Source organism: Saimiri boliviensis, chromosome 14 (genome assembly GCF_048565385.1).
Source record: "Saimiri boliviensis isolate mSaiBol1 chromosome 14, mSaiBol1.pri, whole genome shotgun sequence".
NCBI lineage: Eukaryota > Metazoa > Chordata > Mammalia > Primates > Cebidae > Saimiri > Saimiri boliviensis.
The window spans coordinates 92459388-92476323 of record NC_133462.1 but is presented as its reverse complement, the minus strand read 5'-3'; the positions used below and the strand labels follow the sequence as shown (position 1 = coordinate 92476323).

Sequence of the window (16936 nt, the reverse complement as noted above, 5' to 3'; positions counted from 1 at the left end):
ACACAGGCTACTGACGGCCACCCTGTTTGGCCTCTGCATATGGGACACTCGGGTGCCACGCCAGTGGGCCCAGTCTTACGTCACCGCTGCATTAGTAAAGGAGAATCCCTGTGGGGCACGGGGAAATAGAGGCTGCTCGGGAAAGAAGGTGACCCTCCAGGCCCTGTCTGACCCACTAAGGGCTTCAGGGTCACCAACTTCTGGCAGCCTGTACTGTGGAACACTGGTTAGGAAGCACTATGGAAAGATTTAAAAAAAAAAAAAAAAAGGTACGAAATGTGGAAGGGAACAAAAGGCCCACACGTCACTAGCTGCCCCCGCCTCTTGAGTGGCCACGATCGTGGTGGTTTCCTCCAACACTTGCCACACTCCCACCATCCTGGCTTTGGCCTCTGCCTGAGAAAATGAGCCCCGTGATTTCTAGCACACAGTAATCATCCAGAAACCACTGAATGACCAGGACAACACCAGCAGCCAGGCAAAGACTCCTGGACATACAGACAGGAAGCAGGGCCCTGTGAGCAGGGAGTTCGGGGTCCTCTTTGGAGCCAGTCCCTTGAAGGACATGGTCTCCATCTTCAGAGGACCGAGGTCGTGCATGAGAATGACAGAAGATCTCCCACCCCTCCCACATGCTTCATCTCAAAGTCGCAATCCATTTATACTCTCTCAAGTGGACCGAGCACTTCCACTCAGGCCTAGGCTGGGTGACCAGGGCCAGCACCAAGTATAGGGAGGGGACATGACTTTCCATCAGCCCAAAGGTTTCCCTGCCCCAGGGTGGACACTGAGCCATGTGTCCTGATGCTGAGGGACTGGCAGTGTTGACTTGGCTGTTTCCGACTGAGTCCTGGGGCAGGGCTCCAAAGGCTCTCTCGCCCACCACACCCCCCGCAAGCTCCTTACCTTTGTCTTCTTCTTCTTCATCCTCAAGACTCTCGACGCGATCTGGATGGTGGACAGGGTCTCCGCATAGTTCCCGGCCGCCGCCGAGATGTGCGCGATCATGGTGGTGCGGCAGTTCACGTTCCCCAGAGACTCCCGCAGCAGCATGGCGAGCTTGCTCTCTCTGCCAAACAAAGTGAATCAGGCTGCATTAGCGCCCGTGTCTCCCCGCGCCTGTCAGGGCGGGGCATCAGGCCTGTCCTTGGCCCCCCCTTTTTTAATGGCATACTAATCAGCATCCTTTTCCAGCATGGGGCTATTTGTAGCTGGCAGGTGCCGAGCAAGTGCTTCTAACTCCAAGATGGAATTCGTGCAGAGCATGTCCCCCGGCACCTCCGTCCTGGCTGCGACGGGGTGTGCCTGTGCGTGTGTGTCTACCACATGACACATAATGAGGCCTGGGAATAGAAGCGAGAGGAGGGGTCAGGAGAAACAGCCTGTGATGTGACTCAGCATGCTCAGTGCACATGCGGCCTGCTCCGGGAATGTCCGCACACAGGCAATCCTTGCGACGAAAAGCAGTCCCCTTGCCATGAACTTGGACTGAAGATCTGTGTGTTTCCAACAGCTGCAAAGTTCCTTCAGCCAGGAAGCTGCAGCTACTTCAGTGGCAGTGCCCTCTAACTCACACATTTGCACGGAGTAGCAGTGAAGGAAAAGGCATTCACATTCCTGAAGATCAGGGAGAAACACGGAGAGAGGCCCCCGCAGTCACCCGACCAGCAACGGAAAGCAGACTTCCTGTAGAAAGGCCTCCTCGGGGGACTCTGCAGGGGAGTGGTGATAATGAGGCCCAGGGGTTTTCAGGGAGCGTTTCTAGGTCTTTGAACTGACCTGGAGGAATGGCTGCTTTTCTGTTCCTACACTAGTCGCAGCATTTTTCCTGCCTTGCTTTTAAAGGCCTCTGCTTCGTTCCCCAGCAGCACTCGGACTCTCAGCTGCTGCCAGATGTCCCTGCATCTCTGGCATGTTCCCTGATCTAAAGGCTGAGGTCGCCTATGTCCCATACCACGCTCCTATCTCTAGGCTGTGTCTGCAATGCCAGAGGAGAGGAATTTGTCCCCATGTCCATGTCTTGTCATCCGTCCCCTGCAAAGCTCCCTGGAGAGGACCAGCCAGCTCAGCAGACAGTGTGGGACACTCAGGCCACTGTCAGCAGAGAGCAGACCATTTCACACGTGACCTGCATCCGGCCTCGGGCAGGGAGGACTGTGGTGTAAGAGCAATGGCTTTTCCTTTCCATCTGGGACCAATTAAGGTGTGAGTTTGGAGATGCCGGGCTCACTATGATTCAGTTCCAGAGCAATTTGTGAATATCCCAGGGCTTCCCTTCAAGCAAATGACCAGTGATGAAAGTGGTGAGGTTGGCCGGGCCGGGGTGGCTCACACCTGTAGTCGCAGCACTTTGGGAGGCGGGGGTGGGTGGATCACGAGGTCAGGAGTTTGAGACCAGCCTGGCTAGCATGGTGAAACCCCATCTCTACTAAAAATACAAAAAATTAGCCAGGCACGGTGGTACATGTCTGTAGTCCCAGCTACTCAGGAGGCTGAGGCAGAGAATCACTTGAACGCAGGAGCTGAGGTTGCAGTGAGCCGAGATCACCCACTGCACTCTGACCTGGGTGATAGAGTGAGACTCTGTCTCAAAAAAAAAAGAGAAAGTGGTGAGGTAAAGGGTACAGAGGAGAAGGAGCGGGAGCCGTGAACATTTAACTCCCTTCAAAACGCATCTAATCCAGCAGAAATTCATGGGCACCAGGACTTGACGAGGAAGCTAGGTCCCATTCCTGGCACAGTCTTAGCCAGAGACACCACACTGGGATGCGTCTTGGGCTCTGTCTTCACTACGGGAGGTGGAGGATGAGTTCTGTTCAGATAGGTTGTGATCATATATAGTCAGCTCTATGCATGGTAGTTGTGTTCTCTATTTGTGAACATTGAATTTGTAACTACTGGGCCATTGTTCTTAGGGGAGATAAAGTTTGGTGCAAAAGTAATTGCAGTTTTTGCCATTTTTTTTTAGTTACTTTTCTTTTTCTTCCTGAGACAGAGTCTTGCTCTGTCGCCCAGGCTGGGGTGCAGTGGCGCGATCTTAGCTCACTGCAACCTCTGCCTCCTGGGTTCAGGTGATTCTTCCGCCTCAGCCTCCCAAGTAGGTAGGATTATAGGCACCTACCACCACATGTGGCTCATTTTTGTATTTTGGTAGAGACAGGGTTTCACCATGTTGGTCAGGCTGATCTCAAACTCCTGACCTCAGGTGATCCACGCTCCTCAGCCTCCCAAAGTGTTGGGATTACAGGTGTGAGCTACTGCACCTGGCTCATTTCAATTACTTTTGCCCCAACCTAATAGATGGTTTAGGTTTCTGTGAACCTCTGATGACAAAAGTTTTTCCATTGGTCAATACATAACCTTGTTAGTGAGATGCTCTATTTAATATTTTCTTCAAAATAATGAATGATATTCAGTATTTCTTTAAAATACTAGCCAAGAGGCATTTAATACCTTTCTGCCCTTGGGTAACACGGCTGTAAATTTCTTTGGCTTCCAGCCTTACAACAATGCTAGTGATGACATTAAATTCTCTCGTCATCTGATGAGTCCACAAATTCAGCTATTTTTCACCTCTTCCATGGCTCCACCATGGACTCTGTTACCTTGGCACTTTCCAGAGTGGCCCCACATATGGACTGGCCAAAGGCACATGCCCCTGTATCCCCAGGTGACCCTGTATAAGTCCCCAAGAAAACATAGCAAAGACAGGATAAAAAGTTGGATCATTGTGATATCAAACTGGTTGCCCTGTGTCCTTCCTCTTCCTTTTTCTGGGTGTGCTGTATTCTTGATTCATTAACACTGGATTCCCATGAGCGCTGTAGCTCACGCCTGCAAGCAGCTTATCTAACACGTGTATTTTCTCTGGAAGGCACATTCCAGCCTTCTTGTGCTTAGGGAGCCTGAATAGGGACATCAGCACCATTTTTGGGGCCATTTACAGCAAAATCACCATCAGAAAGCACAAAAATATGAAAAAAAAAAAAAAAACGAGCACTAAAGAGATTGCAAAGAGGACACGTGCGCACAGTCTGAGAGTCGACAGTGAAGGCAGAGCTCTGCACGGGGACGGGGAACACATGCATCCAGCGAAGCGACATCTTCACCCCTCCGCCCGTGTCCGAGAATGACTGTGAAACCCCTGCATTGCTTTCAGGGTCACAAATCTATGTCCGTGAGTAGGTGAATTCGCAAGTACAGAATCTGCAATTGATGAGGACTGACTGTCGGCCCGCCGCACACAGCTGAAGGCACATCCCCGAGTCTCCACGTGACATTCTCCAGGAAGCCAAACCAAAGGCAAAATTCAGACAAAACATGGTGACATCCGACTGCCTGCCCCGCGCATTTCCGCACTCCCCACTCGTGACTCCATACGGTAAAATGGTCACGGCTGTTTTTTCAAGGCTACGTTGTGGAAAGCAGCCGCCGCCTGTGTGTTGCTTAGCAACCAGTGTCCTCGCTCTCCCTGCGGAAAGCCCTTCACGTGGGCCTCTGTGGACTGTAGGGAGGTCCTCGAGGGAGTGACAAATGGTGCGCAGAGAGCTGCGGCTTTACAGCCTCGTGATGAACCTGGAATGAAGACAACTAAGGCGGGAGGCGGGGGGCTGAAGCGGCAGGTACCAAAGGCTGCGAACTGTCGGTTGAACTCGGAATCGTGGGAGGGAACAGTCAGCACAAAGTGAGCCCATCCTTTGCATCAGGACTGAAGTGAGAGCAAGAGGAGAGGCCAAGAAGAGTGCAGGGCCGCCGGCCACCTGCCCCCGGAGCCGGCGGGAGGGATGGAGGGACGTGGTACCTGGAGGGGTCGGCTGGGGGGCCCTGGCTGTGGAGGACAGGTTGGCCAGGCACAGGAGGGGACTGGGGAACGGGGCACGCTGCTCTTTCAGGCAGCCGTGTTCACGCACACATTCCACTGCCCACACACCTGACGGCATGCCTTTGAAGATATTTGAGGCCAGGTGCAGCGGCTCCCGCTTTTCGGGGCCAAGGCAGGCAGATCACCTGAGGTTGGTGAGACCGGCCTGGCCAATACGCTGAAACCCCATCTCTACTAAAAATACAAAAATTAGCCGGCCTGTGGTGGCAGGCACCTATAATCCCAGCCACTCAGGAGGCTGAGGCAGGAGAATTGCCTGAGCCCTGGAGGTGGAGGCTGCAGGGAGCCGAAATTGTGCCACTGCACTTTAGCCCGGGCAACAGAGGGACACCCTGTGTCAGAAAAAAAAAAAAAAGACTTTTAGAAAAACGTCTTTTTAAAATCAGTCCGTGCTTTCATTGGACATGAACAAAGGGCAAAATGAACAGGATAATGAACATATTTTAATTAGTAATGAGTTGAAGACGTGAGGAGTGTGTATCACTCCAGCACAGGGGCTGACCACGTGCCAGCCACCACACTGCCACTCTCGTAAATAAAGTTTTATTAAAACAGCCACATCTGTTTGTTTACATAGTATCTGAGGCTACTTTTGTGCTATAATAATTATGAGTTCAGTGATTCTAACAGAGTCTACGTGGCCCACGTCACCAAACATACTTGCTGCGTGGTCCTTTGTGTAAGAAGTCTGTCGACCCCTGCTCTACAGTAATGATGAAACACAGTGTCATCCCAGACACAGAACCACCAAGCAGAAAATGAAGGTGTATCTTGATTTCCTGACTACACAGCCATCCATTGCTTTGGGCAGCAGAAGTGGAAACAGGCACATGAACCGTGTGCATGCAGCCAGCCACACACACCGGCACGCTCGTTTACAGAAAAGGGAGAACTTTCTTTTGTTTGTGTTTGTTTTTGTTTTGAGACGGGTCTTGCTCTGTCGCCCAGGCTGGAGTGCAGCGGCACGATCTTGGCTCATTGCAACCTCCGCCTGCTGGGTTCAAGCAATTCTCCTGTCTCAGCCTCCTGAGTACCTGGGACTACAGGCATGCGCCACCACACCTGGCTACTATGTTGTATTTTTAGTAGAGACAGGGTTTCAGCATGTTAGCCAGGATGGTCTCGATCTCCTGACCTCATGATCTGCCCACCTCAGCGTCCCCCAAGTGCTGGAGCCACTGCACCCAGCCTTTTTAAAAGTAGTACATTGGTTGGATTTAGGGATGGAAACTACAGACAGAATCCTTACATGTATGAGATAGTCAAGATAGCAACTAATATTTGAATGCCAAGAAAACACTGGTGAGGACAGCACCCTGGAATTACATTGCATTTCAGTAACTGTCCCATGCTCCACCCACGTCACCTGTAACGAGCCAGAATGCGCTGTAGAGAGACCGAGGTGCTGGGTGAAGGCTGCCAGATCCCAAGCCGGCTCCAAGAGTTCTGCTCTCCCGGCCCCAGGCGCCAAATCCCAGGCCCCTGCATTCACCCTCTGACCACCAGGAGACGGCAGGAGAGTGCAGAGAAGGAAACAAGACCAGAGGGAGGGTAGAGCCACGGCTTTGAAATACATGCTGACGTTCAAACAGCACCCTGCCCTCCTCGCCACGGACTCCGCCTCCTTCCTGTTTATGTAATTACCCTGTGAAGATCGTTTTGTCCCCAGAGAGGTCACCAGTGACCCTTGGAGACCAGCCTGCGATGCCAGGGACGACAGTTCCCAAGATGCCAACATCCCTGGTCCAGTGCTCCTGGCCAAGGTGGGCAACATGTCTGCAGTTCCTTAGCCCTCGTGAGAAAGACCGTTTTCGAGGGAAGCCATCACCACCTCTGCTGAGGGCAGTCCTGCCCCGACGGGGCTCCTGGGCCTCAAGCAAGTTTATTTCTGACAGCGTAGAGTTGTACCAGATTGTAACACATACCTCCCAGGGGGGAAATTGCTTTATTTTTATTTTATTTGAGTTGACTTATTTCTGAAGGACTTGATGATCTTGCTGTCCATGACGCTTCCCGGACAGCCCTACGTTTGACGCCTCTCCTCTGGGGAAGCCGTCTCCTCTGCAGAAGGCAACTTTCCCTTCAAGGATGCTAATGCCTTAGGGGGTGAATTATTTGGTTTGGGGTACTAGAGAAGTACCAGAGGCTGGGTACGGGCTGAGCTAACCTGATGGCATGTTTGAAAGGAGAGGTCCATGCAGGTGAAGTACTTGCTGCTCAATTTCAGCTCATATTCCATCTGCACTGCACAAACCGTACGTAGGTCTGTTCTGCGGGATACCGTGAAGACGACTGCACATCTATGGGCTACAGAAGCAGGGTTCTCAGGTCTTCCGACGAGGGCAACTCTGGTTTGTAGAATAAAGTACTGTATTGGCAAAGATAGCTCCCTGAGTCCAGCGTACGTGCTAGACGTCCTCAAACACTGTCATTCAGCAGTGCACAAGACTATGAGTGGTCTCACCAAGGAGAGCTTACGAGAGGACCCTGCAGAGAACCACCCACTCTAGCTGAAGGACCAGCCTTTGTGATCCAACCAACACGCCACCCGTTATGAGATCATGTCTTGCTGATCCGAAGACTGCTGGTTGGCAGAGGTCTTGAAACTTGAACCATTAAGAGTACATGAGGCTAACCTAATTATCTGCTCATAGGTCTCTTTTATTAAACACTGTAGAATCCTGAGGGGCAAGCAGCATCGTCTGAGATGCCGCTGAGGCAGGATAATACGTGGGAGAGACGTGTGCTTCCCCGACACCATCCTGGTTATTTAGGGCTGGCACATTGGTGGCTGTGCCCAGTGAGAGGCAGGAGAGTTGCAGTGGTGCCCCACGGGGGCCTGCTATTCTTAGTGACAGTAGTTGTTTCCAGGAAGAGATGCGTGCTGAGCATTCATGAGCGCTCTCAGGAACATCAGGAAATACTGGATGCAGAGTTTGCATAGAGCAGAGGCTGTACAAGCACGGGCTGGAGCCGACAAGTCTGAGTTACGACTTTAATAGCTCCCACTGTACACAGAGGAGGATGAAGTCTAGATGAAATTTGGGCCACATGGATCCATCTGATCCTTGATGCCGGCATTCTATTTATCTGAGTAAGATAAAGTTCATAGCAATTCAGCCTACTTCTTGAGAAAGACCAGCTGTAGATAGCAAACAGTCTCAACAGATTCTTTTAGGAGAAGTATATGATGTAACTCAAATTTATAAATAACAGAAGGTTTCCAGTTAAAATCCTAACCACTCTGCTTTGATCTCATTTACACAAGACTTGCTTGCAGTGACCGCAGTGGATATGAAACATGCGTTCGATCAAACGTGTCCCATGAAAACTTTTATTATTCATTTGTCATTCCTTCTTATCTAGAACAGTGAACATCATCTCAGCGACAGCCATGCAGAATTAGTACAATCTGAATTACTCCAGATCCTGGAATTCTTCAGTTCTGCCCAGGAAATGTATATGCATGCCAAGGCCATAGCACTCAGGTGTGATATCAGAAATTGTAAAGGTAATTCACATAATGACTTACAGAAGAAATAGTCTGCTAATTCCAGAATACAATTCTGTCAAGATTGAAGACTATTTTTAGGGCCACAGAGTATTAGAGTGGAAAGAATTTGGGAGCTCATTGCATTTCTTAACAAAAGCACTGCCATGGTAACAGGAGATCTGCTTTCTGCTTGAGTCTTTTTAATTTGGGAGAACTTACCATCTCCCAGGACATTTCTCTCATATTAAACTGAAATCTTTTTAAAATGACTCCTAACCCATGGGCACTAGCTTTGTGCTCTAGGATTATATGGGGTAAAAATAGTCCCTGTTGCTCACACTGGCGCCTCACACTTAAAAGACATCATATCCTTCTACCATGTTACTGAGACGAGGCCACTTCTGTACGACAGTGCCCTTGTTAAGAAATGCAGTAGGCTGGATGCGGGGGCTCACGCCTGTGATCCCAGCACTGGAGGCCGAGGCAGGCAGGTCATGAGGTCAGGAGTTTGAGACCAGCCCAGACAACATGGCGAAACCCTGTCTCTATTAAAAACACAAAAAATTAGTTGAGTGTGGTGGCAGGCACCTGTAATTCCAGCTACTCAGGAAGCTGAGGCAGGAGAATCACTTGAACCTGGGAGGCAGAGGTTGCAGTGAGCTGAGATCACGCCACTGCACTCCAACCTGGGCAACAGAGTGAGACTCCGTCTCAAAAAAAAAAAAAAAAAGGAAATGTAATCTTCCAGCTCTAATACTCTATGGTCCTAAAAATGTTCCGTTGCTTGAGGACATTCCACGCTCCTTCCATTGCTCTTCAGATACGCAGTTTGCCACCCAAGCTCACACTAGCCCCTTTCCACCCTCACCATTAGCATTTCATCTCTGGTCAGACTTGGGTACTAAAAACTTTGGCCTCGCCCAAAGCTCTGGCCTTCATGAGCTGCTCGGAGGTGAACTACATGGAACTCACTGGGAGAGCCTTTGTTTAAGGTGAGGGTTGGCCACATCAGACCTCAGCGTGGGAGGGGCCGTACCTGACTGTCTTACAGTCCAAGCTGGCTGCAAGAGAAAGATCAACCATGTGATTTAGGGCAGGGACTTTGGGGTCACACGGCACCAGTCAACCTGAAGACTGAGTTAAACCACATGGGAAGTCAAACGATCCATCGTGCCAGCGTAATGAAGCCACAATAACCACTCCGGACGCAAGGCTCAGGTGAGCATCCCAGGTCGGCAGTACTCCACGTGTACCATCACGTGGGGATGCAGGGAAGGTGACGTGACGTGTCCGGAAGACCATGCAAGCGTCACGTTTGGAACCTTCCTAGACTCTGCCCCATGTGTCTCTTCCTTTGGCTGATTTTAATCTGTATCCTTTCCAATGTAATAAACTGTAGCCCTGAGTTTCCAGTGAATTCTGCAAGTCCCTCTCGTGAATCACGAGCCGCGGGAGGTTCCGGGAAGCATTCGAACACGCAGTGTCGGAAGTGACGCGGTCTTGGGTGGCCTCTTTCCGCTCCCTTTGTCGTTGGACCCTAATTTCTTGCAGCTGGCGTCAGTCGCCTTGGGCAGGCTTGGCAGATGGGGGCCGTGCTCTCCAAGTGTGAAGTGTGGCTGATTCTGAGGAGCTCTTCTCAGCAAGACCCTAAGAACCCTGACAGTAAGAGCTGTGTTTCCATTTTGACCGTTCTTTGCAGTAACTCAGCCAATATGTATGACTTATTAGCTCTAGGTCAGAAAGGAGAAAATCCTACATTTATTTTTATTCAATTTAGCATAATCAGGAGCTAGGAACGTCATCACTTTGATGAAAACCAAAACCAAAATCCAAAAACAATAACTTAGAAGGTAAATTAGTGGACCTTATAGAAAAATAAGAGATCCATAGATTTCCCCTGAATCAACAGACTGCCCAAACTTACATTTTTTTGAGACAGAGTCTCCCACTTTGTGCAGTGGCGTGATCTTGGCTCGCTGCAACCTCCACCTCCAGGGTTCAAGCAATTCTCCTGCCTCAGCCTCCCAAGTAGCTGGGGCTACAGGTGCACGCCATCATGCCCAGGTAATTTCTGTATTTTTAGTAGAGACAGGGTTTACACCACGTTGGCCAGGATGGTCTCGACCTCTTGACCTTGTGATCCACTCACCTCTGCCTGCCAAAGTGCTGGGATTACAGTTCTAAGCCACCGCACCTGGTCAAAACTTACATATTCTAATGAAGTTTTTGTTTAAAAAACACAGATGTGCCGAGTGATTCGGTAACAAGATCCTGTGCACTTCCTGAACACGCAGACTGTTCTTTAATAGATGCATATGGATTTGATCCACCTGCAGGAGCAGGTTAGGAATAATGATGTTTATTTCATTACTGCAATTTACAATGTAAATATGACTCCAGTGTGTTTCACATTGTCTAAAGTTTCACTTCCTTTTAAATTTTATTTAGCCCAAACCATTATCATTTGTTATCAGTGCTTTGCGATACATATTTCCATAAACGTGTCATTTTTTTACAGAGCCTCTGCAGTGGTTTTATGATACCTTTATTAGGGGAGGGATAAGGGAGCACCTCAGTTATGTTGCATTATAACCATTACACATTTTTTGAGTCAAGATGAGCTCACTGTACTATTTAGAAACTTTGATCTCCTTCCACTTTCAGTCATCCTCAGGTTTAGGAGCATGTGTTAACCCAGTGCCAGAGATCTCTGCAGCAATCCAAAAGGGAGTCAGGCACTGCTGGCTGATGGAGCTGGAGTCAAGAGTCACGTTGTCATAGTAACCCAGAGGCTCTCCCTCCATTTTTTCTTACTCTCATTCTTCCCCAGGGACTTTTAAAGAATTCTAAAGAAAACGCAGAGCCTTCTTCACAATAGCAAAGACTTGGAACCAACCCAAATGCCCATCAATGATAGACTGGATAAAGAAAATGTGGCACATATACACCATGAAATACTATGCAGCCATAAAAAAGGATGAGTTCATGTCCTTTGCAGGGACAGGGATAAAGCTGGAGACCATCATTCTCAGCAAACTGACACAAGAACAGAAAACCAAACACCACATGTTCTCACTCATAAGTGGGTGTTGAACACTGAGCACACATGGACACAGGGAGGGGAGCATCGCACATCAGGGTCTGTCAGGGGGGTTGGGGCTAGAGGTGGGTAACATTAGGAGAAATACCTAATGTAGATGACGGGGTGATGGATGCAGCACACACCATGGCACGTGTGTACCTATGTAACAAACCTGCACGCTCCCAGAACTTAAAGCATAATAACAATAATTTTAAACAAGGAACCCACAGAGCCCAAATGGAATTCTTGGTCTAATGAAACCCCAGCCCGGTGGGTTCGACCTATGATTGCCCTTGACGGTTGACATTCGAAGTCTGTAGAATCTGGGCTTTGAATATCTGCAAATGGATTTAGTTCTTTCAAAAAGATGTGTTTATTTAAAAAAGCCAGGAAACATCTGGAAGGGTTTCATTTCCTCTTTTTTATCTCCTCCCTAAGCAAAACCCTAAGATGACACCATATCGGGGCCTGGGAAAATTATGGGGCTTTTATTTTCCAGCTCTGGGAGCTCAGGTGAGTCCCTCTAACGTTCTCCGAAGTGTACAGGATGATTCTTTGGAGAAGAAGATATTGGAATTTCCTTTTATATTGTTAATCTCTTTTGAAAAAAAATGGATTTGAGAGACGCAATACAGTATTACCAACCAACTTATTCAGCGACCCGCTTACCCCAACACAGTCCCTGGACAGACTGAAAGGAGGTTGAATAGGATTAGGCGAAGGGTCTAGGCTTGGTAATTATACTAGATTACAGTCATGACTGCTTCCAGTCTCCAGAGCTTCATCTAGCCAATTCTGTGCTTTCTATCCAAGTAACATACATAGAATATGCCGACGTGAGCCCCAAGCAGCCACTGCACTGTCTTCAGTGGACTGAGTTCTGATCTTGTGCACACAAAAGGCAGGGAGGTGTCACCCTGCTCGGTCTCATCAGGCTGCACATCAGTGGGCACTCCCCACGTTACAGGGTAACCTTCCCAGAGAGATGACATTGACCAGCTCATCAGGCGAGGCCAGTCACATGGTTACGTCACCCTGTCGGGAAGGATCCGGACGGGTTTTGGGAGGACGCGTATGTTCATGAAATGCCTTTCTTCCTGTGATTTCAGGCTCACAGCTTTCCCTGCACAGAAGGCTTTCTGTTAAGTCAGCAGCATGAAGCTTCAAACAGGAGTCTGACGGTCAAGGTCAGGGCGAGCCGTCTCCTTCCATCCCTGCTCCCTGCCCCTGACCAGTGGCCTTTCCAGCACTCAGCTGGGGATCCTGCACATGGTTGCAGGAGGTCTGGTGAAGACGTGGCCCTCAGCGCCTGCCTGAGGGGCTGCAGACCACCATGACCGTGGCTCCATCTGTTGCTTCACTGACTGGGAGTCGGGAAGGACTCCCGTTATCATGTGAAGGTGACAATAACGATGAATTGGCGGCTCTGGACCTGGAGCTGCGTGGCTGAGTGAGGAGGTGAAGCTGCCTCCCTCCCCGCTCCGCAGGCTTGCGGCCCCCACCGAGCTATTCACCAGGCCCTGAACACGCTGTGAACCTCCATGCCTCTCCTGCATTGGTGCTCGTCCCGGGTTTTCATTCAGAAATGCGCTTTCTTCTCTGTCTATGGAAATTCTTTCATGTCCTGCTCAAATGCATGAATCCGCTCATTATTATCCACGAATAATCCTTGTTACTGAGAAAAACAAGGGGAAAAGCCGGATGGAACTAGCAACTGCAAGGGACTCTGCCCTTGGAGATCACCTGCCTTTTCACATTTCTATTGTGGTAAAATATACATAAAATTTCCTATTTTGCTGTGCGTGGTGGCTCACGCCTGTAATCCCAGCACTTTGGGAGGCCGAGGTTGGCAGACTGTCTGAATCTAGGAGTTCAAGACCAGCCTGGGCAACACGGCGAAACCCCGTCTCTACTAAAAATATAAAAAATTAGCCAGGCATGATGGCACATGCCTGTTGTCCCCGCTACTTGGGAGGCTGAGGCAGGAGGATCGCTTGAGCCCAGGAGGTCAAGGCTGCAGTGAGCTGAGATCCTGCCGTTGCACTCCAGCCTGGGCAGAGTGAGACTGTTTCAAAACAGAAAGAAAGAAAGAAAATAAAACCAAAGCAGGTGCTGCTGCCTTGGGCTGCAATGTGTGTCTAGTATAAGGCTCATGTCGCTGCTATGTGACAGCAGAGAGACACCCTCAGCCCCGTCGCGGCTTACTTGGGTCTGCACAGCTCACAGTTTTCAAGGGTAGATCACAGTAGGGACATTTTACACCAGGGTTACCATCAGGCCCCTCTTGAGAAATGGATATGACGTCCCCCAAAGAGGAGCAGTCAGAACCACTGAAGTGCCCTCAATCTGAGGCCAAGGCTCTGGCCAAGTCAGTCAGGCCCCTCTGCTAGCTCTGACTGTGCTATGACTCTCAGGCCATCTTTATATCGATACTGCACAGGTACGAAGGTCTCCAGAGCAAAAATGTTTGATCCCAACAGGATGTGAGTTAAAAGGGCTGATGAAGCCATTTGGAACAGTGAAGTTAAGTATCTCTGGCATGTAGAAAAGATGTGTTGGCTGGGGGCAGTGGCTCATGCCAGTAATCTCAACATTTTGGGAGGCCAAGGCAGGCAGATCACCTGAGGTCAGGAGTTCGAGACCAGCCTGACCAACATGGAGCAACCCTGTCTCTACTGAAAATACAAAATTAGCTGGGCGTGGTGGCGCATGCCTGTAATACCAGCTACTTGGGAGACTGAGGCAGGAGAATGGCTTGAACCCAGGAGGCGGAGGTTGTGGTGAGCTGAGATCGCGCCATGGCACTCCAGCCTGAGCAACAAGAGTGAAACTCCGTCTCAAAAAAAACAGACCAAAAAAAGACGTTTCCAAAAAGGGTCACAGAAGTCATCTCTGCTTGCAGAGGAAGCAGCTACCTACGTGGGAGCCTTTGGGGGGTCTTGTTACAACGCCGAAGCTTGTCCCATTCTCATTCCTTTGCATTCACACACAGAAAGTCTTAACTCTAACAACTGTGCTACCTCCGACTTGTTCACTCAACAAGCAGTGTTAAGAACCCTGGCTACAGCGTTTTCATTCGGCTGAGCACGTTGCCACTCGCCCAGATGTCTCAGTGTACGCCTGTCACCCTGCATCCTGTCTTGTTTGTTTTGTCCTGGATTCTTTATTCAAAGTACAAGCAGTTGTGATTAAGACTTGTATTAAAATGAGATTGAAGAATTGGGTGGACTTTCACTTTCTGTTTCAGTGCTCTTATCTAGGAACATGTGAGGTGTGTGCAGTGAACAGAGTTAGCACTTTAAGACATACTGTCAGGGGTTCAAGACCAGCCTGGCTGATACCGTGAAACCCCGTCTCTACTTAAAAACACACAAAAATTAGCCAGGCGTGGTGGTGGGCACCTGTAATCCCAGTTCAAGCAGTTCTTTCTCAGGAGGCTGAAGCAGGAGAACTGCCTGAACGCAGGAGGTGGAGGTCACAGTGGGCCGAGATTGTGCCACTGCACTCTAGCCTGGGTGACAGAGTGAGGCTCTATCTCAAAAAAAAAAAAAAAAAAAAAAAAAAAATAGGAAAGAGAGAGAGAGACAGACAGACAGACAGACAGACAGACATAATGTTCTGGCCAGGTGCACTGGCTCATGCCTGTAATCCCAGCACTCTGGGGGGCTGAGCTGAGGCAGGTGGATCACTGGAGGTCAGGAGTTCGAGAACAGCCTGAGCAACATGGTGGAACCCCATCTCTACTAAAAATACAAAAATTAGCCAGGCATGGTGGCACATGCCTGTAGTCCCAGCTACGAGGGAGGCTGATGCAGGAGGATCACTTGAATCCAGGAGGCGGAGGCTGCAGTGAGCCGAGACTGCATTACTGCACCCCAGCCTGGTGGCAGAGCCAGACCCAGTCTCAAAAACAAACAAACAAACAAGCAGATACAATGTTCCAAGCTGAGAAACATATTATGCTGAAATCCACCTCTAAGTGAGGTACACATGTCATTCATAAGTGAGCTCAAACACCATTCTAACTCTACCAGAGAAGTACACGCTATCGTTGTTGAAATGTGTAAACTGTATATAAACGGAGTTAGCGTAACTGAACTACAACAATTTTTTATGAAGTTTAAACTGGATTAAAAAAGAATTCATCAGGAGAGTGTGCAGTTTCTCTCTGCTGCCTGTCAACAGCTGGGTTTGAGAAATATTTGACACTTGAAATAATGAAATGATATGAAATTGCTGAATTTGAATTTGAAACATACTTTATGAATTTGAAACATACTTTATGAATCAATCTCAATGCTCTACAAAAAAGTATTCGAGTTTTGGAAACAAGTCATCTAAATTTTGATGGCATTTGGTTCAAAAATAAGTTGTAATCCATAATCAAACGTTCAACAAATGAAACACAGAGACCTTCGCCTCTAAAGCGTGTAATGAATTGCAGTTATGAAAAACAAAATGTGCAAATGAGAGACCCTGAAAAATAGATGACAAAAGCTCAAACTGTATAAAAGATTAAAATGTGAAATTCTATAACTATGCTCTAGAAACTGACTTGTGGGAAGGTCCTTTGAAACTTTCACACACAATATTCTCACTGAATTGAGAAACATATTCTGTTGAAATAAACTTGTAATTGATAGTGGTACAAATAAATTCTCAATTATTTTTAACCAAACTGTAATATTCTGTCAAGGGAAACAGAAGCCACAGTTATCAAAAACAGATGGTTTTATGTGTCAATACACATACACATTTATGTCAACATATAGGTAAGGCAGGTGGATTATATGAAGAAGTAAAATGCCATGACATTAGGAAAACAATAGAAAAAATCGTGTTAAGAAAAATACTACTGACGTAGTATTAGAAAAAGACAGCGAAGACACTGATTAAAATACCCAGAAGTACATTAAGTGATTATTCTGCTTATTTTTTAATGCCCAGATAAACAATATAAATAAGTTTTAACCTTTTTTCTAATTTTATATATGTAGATATTTTCTTTTTATAAGATAGTATTTTGTTTGAAAGCAAATTTTGAATAGAACTATTGTATAGGTTCACCAGTATAGAAGGATGTGTCAGAAAATATTTCAAAACACTGAATAATAATAATACAGTGTCCCTTTTCACTCTCAAAAGTGACTTGGATAATAAATTATATGATGCCCTTACTCATCATTTAAAAGAAGGAGCGGTGTGTAACAACAACAACAGAAAAAGCAGCAAAGAGCAACACGATAGGTGTGGTTCCTAGGAAAGCCTGCTTACTAAGTACAAATAAATGTTGTGGGTTTGTTTTTTTTTTTTTTTTTTTTTTTTGAGATGGAGTCCTGCTCTTTCACCCAGGCTGGAGTGCAGTGGTGCGATCTCGGCTCACTGCAGCCTCCGCCTCCTGGGGTCAAGTGATTCTCCTGTTACAGGCACCACCACACCTGGCAAATTTTTATATTCTTAGTAGAGACAGGGTTTCACC

General features: G+C 48.2%; 1 protein-coding gene across 3 annotated transcripts in view; it reads right to left on the bottom strand.

The window, feature by feature from the left end:
* KIF26B (kinesin family member 26B) overlaps positions 1 to 16936 on the bottom strand; it is a 526146-nt gene that overhangs the window by 16924 nt on the left and 492286 nt on the right. For all 3 annotated transcript variants that reach the window (XM_039464246.2, XM_074385662.1, XM_074385663.1), the window contains one exon: positions 907 to 1069. In XM_039464246.2, coding sequence (XP_039320180.2) covers positions 907 to 1069 — 163 coding nt within the window. The remainder of the gene's footprint in view (positions 1 to 906; positions 1070 to 16936) is intronic.